Here is a 2,717-nt window from a genome sequence, read left to right as displayed (position 1 = left end):
TCCCACGTGTTGGTACCGTTGCCGCAAGGCGTCTTACGGGTGGTGATCCGCAGCCTGCGCGTGGGGAGGCGCACCGGGCCGCGCAGCTCCACCTTCTCGTTGCGGGCGTGCAGCAGCAGCTCCGTCATCACATTCTCCACCGCCTTTGCGTTGCGGCTCGTCATCTTCACCAGCACGCGCTGCGTCTCCTGCACAGGGGCCTGGTCCTTCTTAACGTAAGCCATTTGCTCGTGATCACACCTGCGGGACGCAACGCAAGGGGGCGAAGCAAACAAGTCAGAAACAAAAAACAACAACAAACAGGCAGAGAAGCGTATCGAGAGAGAGGGGGCGGGGACAAAAAGGCCCAGGGAGCAAAAGGCCTGTATGGGGGGCCACACACACACACGCGCAGAAACGCTCCTTCTTTCTTTAAAAAAACACCGGGGACATTTTTTTATCCCGCTCCTCCTGCGAGAACATCCAATCCTGCGGCGGACTCTTCACCGTTCCATCCGACGAAAATATGAGCTGCTCCGTGCCTTTAGCCTTCCGCTTGAGTGCCGCCCGGTACGCCGTGTCGACCACGGGATCTTTGTGGCCCTTCACGCGCTCGTACGCCGCCAGGACCATCTCGAGGATGGACTCCGGCAGGTCAAAGTCCTCAGGGTAGGGTCGAACCACTTTGTCCTCCAGCACGCGCTTCTCCTCGTAGCGCGAGATGCTCTCAAAACGAGCAAAACGCATAAGGACGGCATGCCACTGCTCGCGCAGGTACGCAGCCTCAATAAGTAGGCGCATCTTGTCAAACGTCTCGGGGCACTCGCGCTCGCGCATTTCTTTGTTAAGGTGATCAAAGTTCTTCCAATCCCGCCGCCGCATGCAGCAACGCAAAAGGGCAAGGTATACGATTATTCCACAGTTCTGCATGACTGGCATCTGCGCAAATCGCTGGGCCTCTGCAAAGGAGGCGCATGCCTCAATACGAGCCGCAAGCGCCAATCGATACAGCTGCGCGGATATCGGTCGATTTTCCTTCCGCATAACGTCGAGGATCCGTATGGCTTCCTCCCACCGTCCGGCCATGGCACAGGAGCGTAGCGGGGATTCGTAGTCCTGCTGGTACATCGTCACCCCGTTCTTTCTCATCGCATCGAAGAGGGAGACAGCGATGACCCACCCGCTGGGCTGCCGCTTGGGATCGGCTCTCTCCGTCGCGACGCACTCTTCGCAGGCAACGAGCGCCAGGCGGACGCTGCGCTCATCCGGCGGGGAGCGGGTGGCAATCATCTGCTGCATCTCCCCCACCACCTGGGCGTACTTCCCGTGTCGGTAGCACACACGAATTGCCGCGTCGTGTGCCTCGGGCGGTATGAGGACGTTCTGCTGGCCGCAGCGGTGGAGAAAGCGCAGGCACGGCTCCCACGCGCCGCCAACCTCCCACAGGCGGGCCAAAAGCTCCACCATAACGGGCGTCAAAGCATTGTGCCGCGAAAACCACGCATGGTCCCGCTGCAGCGCAAAAAACTCCCCCAGCGCCACCTCCCACGGTGGCGCGGCATCGTTTTTCATGTCCCCGCCCGGCGCCGTCGCCGGGTTCCCGTCGCCAGGGCCGTTGGGGCGGCGGTTCCCACGACGGCGCCGGGACGCCGCTAACGCGGCGCGGAGGTACTCAGTTGTGAGATCCACGCTAACAACCGGCACGTGCTTCGCGTTGCTCGTCAGGAGCGCCGCGTCCCGCTTCCACAGCCGCACAAACTGATCGTGGGCCTCACCGAAATTCCCGCATTCCGCACAAGCGGCCATGAAGGCCACGTGCACCTGCAGCGAACGCGGCTTGTGGATTTCCCGGTGAAAATCGGTGTAGAGGTTCCGCGCGACGTCCAGCCTTCCCCGAAGGCCGCAGCGCCGGATCGCGTCACACAACATCTCGCTGCTTGGAACAAGATTTTGACGCGCGGCATCTGTGAGGGCTGCAACACACGCCGCCCACTGAGAAGCGTGCTGGTGCTGGCCAAGAAACGCCCTGAGCTTGGCAAGCCTCGCGGCATCCCGTCGAGCCAACAGCTTATCGCTGCGCAGCTTGCTACTCACGAGCTCCGCGTACCCAACTCTCTTGTGCATTCGCAGCAATCAGCGACGCGCCGCACGCATGAACACAACCGCCGCCAACAAAATATATTTTGCCCTTCCAAGCAGTGGCTTGCGACGGCAGTGTCAGAAAAAAAAAGAGCACAGTGGAGCAGCAAGATACAAAAAGCAAGCCGTGCGGGGAGGGAGAAGCAAACACCGGCAATGAAGCCGAGACGACACCGCAGCTCACCCTCTTCCCAATGCGGCTGCGGGGAGGCAAGACGGCGAGGGGGTGCGTGTCCACTTGAGTGGAAAAAGGAAGAAGAGAAAACAGAGAAAAAAAAAGATTAATATAATCGGCGTGACGACGCTGGGGGAAAAGAGAGTCCCTTCCCGCCAGATGGCGTTATGATGCGGCTGCGGCGCGGTGGCCCGCCTCCCCTCCCGCGGGGGCGGACTACTGGTCGTGCGGGATCGTGATGGCGACGTCCACGCCGGCGTCAATGGGGAAGACGTGATCTTCTTCACCAGCTCCGTCGGCGCGCGGAGCTCCACGAGGCGCTTGTAGATCTTCAGCTCGTACGTGTCCCCACGTGTTGGTACCGTTGCCGCAAGGCGTCTTACGGGTGGTGATCCGCAGCCTGCGCGTGGGGAGGCGCACCGGG

General features: G+C 61.1%; 2 protein-coding genes and 1 pseudogene across 2 annotated transcripts in view; all 3 read right to left on the bottom strand.

Moving 5' to 3' along the window:
* The window catches only part of Tco025E_04770 (ribosomal protein S20), a gene marked incomplete at both ends in the record, with an annotated part of 330 nt that extends 106 nt beyond the window's left edge, over positions 1–224 (bottom strand). Inside the window, one exon of the mRNA XM_029371675.1 lies at positions 1–224. This exon is cut by the window's left edge and continues 106 nt beyond it. Within this exon, the coding sequence (XP_029228236.1) occupies positions 1–224 (224 nt within the window).
* A 187-nt stretch (positions 225–411) lies between these two features.
* Positions 412–2,103, bottom strand: Tco025E_04769 (uncharacterized protein; the record flags this gene model as incomplete). The annotated part of the gene is made up of 1 exon (XM_029371674.1): positions 412–2,103. The coding sequence occupies one exon, from the start codon at positions 2,101–2,103 to the stop codon at positions 412–414; it is 1,692 nt and encodes a 563-aa protein (XP_029228235.1).
* A 409-nt stretch (positions 2,104–2,512) lies between these two features.
* The window catches only part of Tco025E_04768 (ribosomal protein S20), a 377-nt pseudogene continuing 172 nt past the window's right edge, over positions 2,513–2,717 (bottom strand).

Source organism: Trypanosoma conorhini, assembly GCF_003719485.1.
Source record: "Trypanosoma conorhini strain 025E chromosome Unknown Tco_14.4_contig_00255, whole genome shotgun sequence".
Taxonomy (NCBI): Eukaryota; Euglenozoa; class Kinetoplastea; order Trypanosomatida; family Trypanosomatidae; genus Trypanosoma; species Trypanosoma conorhini.
The sequence above is the reverse complement of the archived record's forward strand: the minus strand, read 5'-3'. Positions and strand labels throughout refer to the sequence as shown.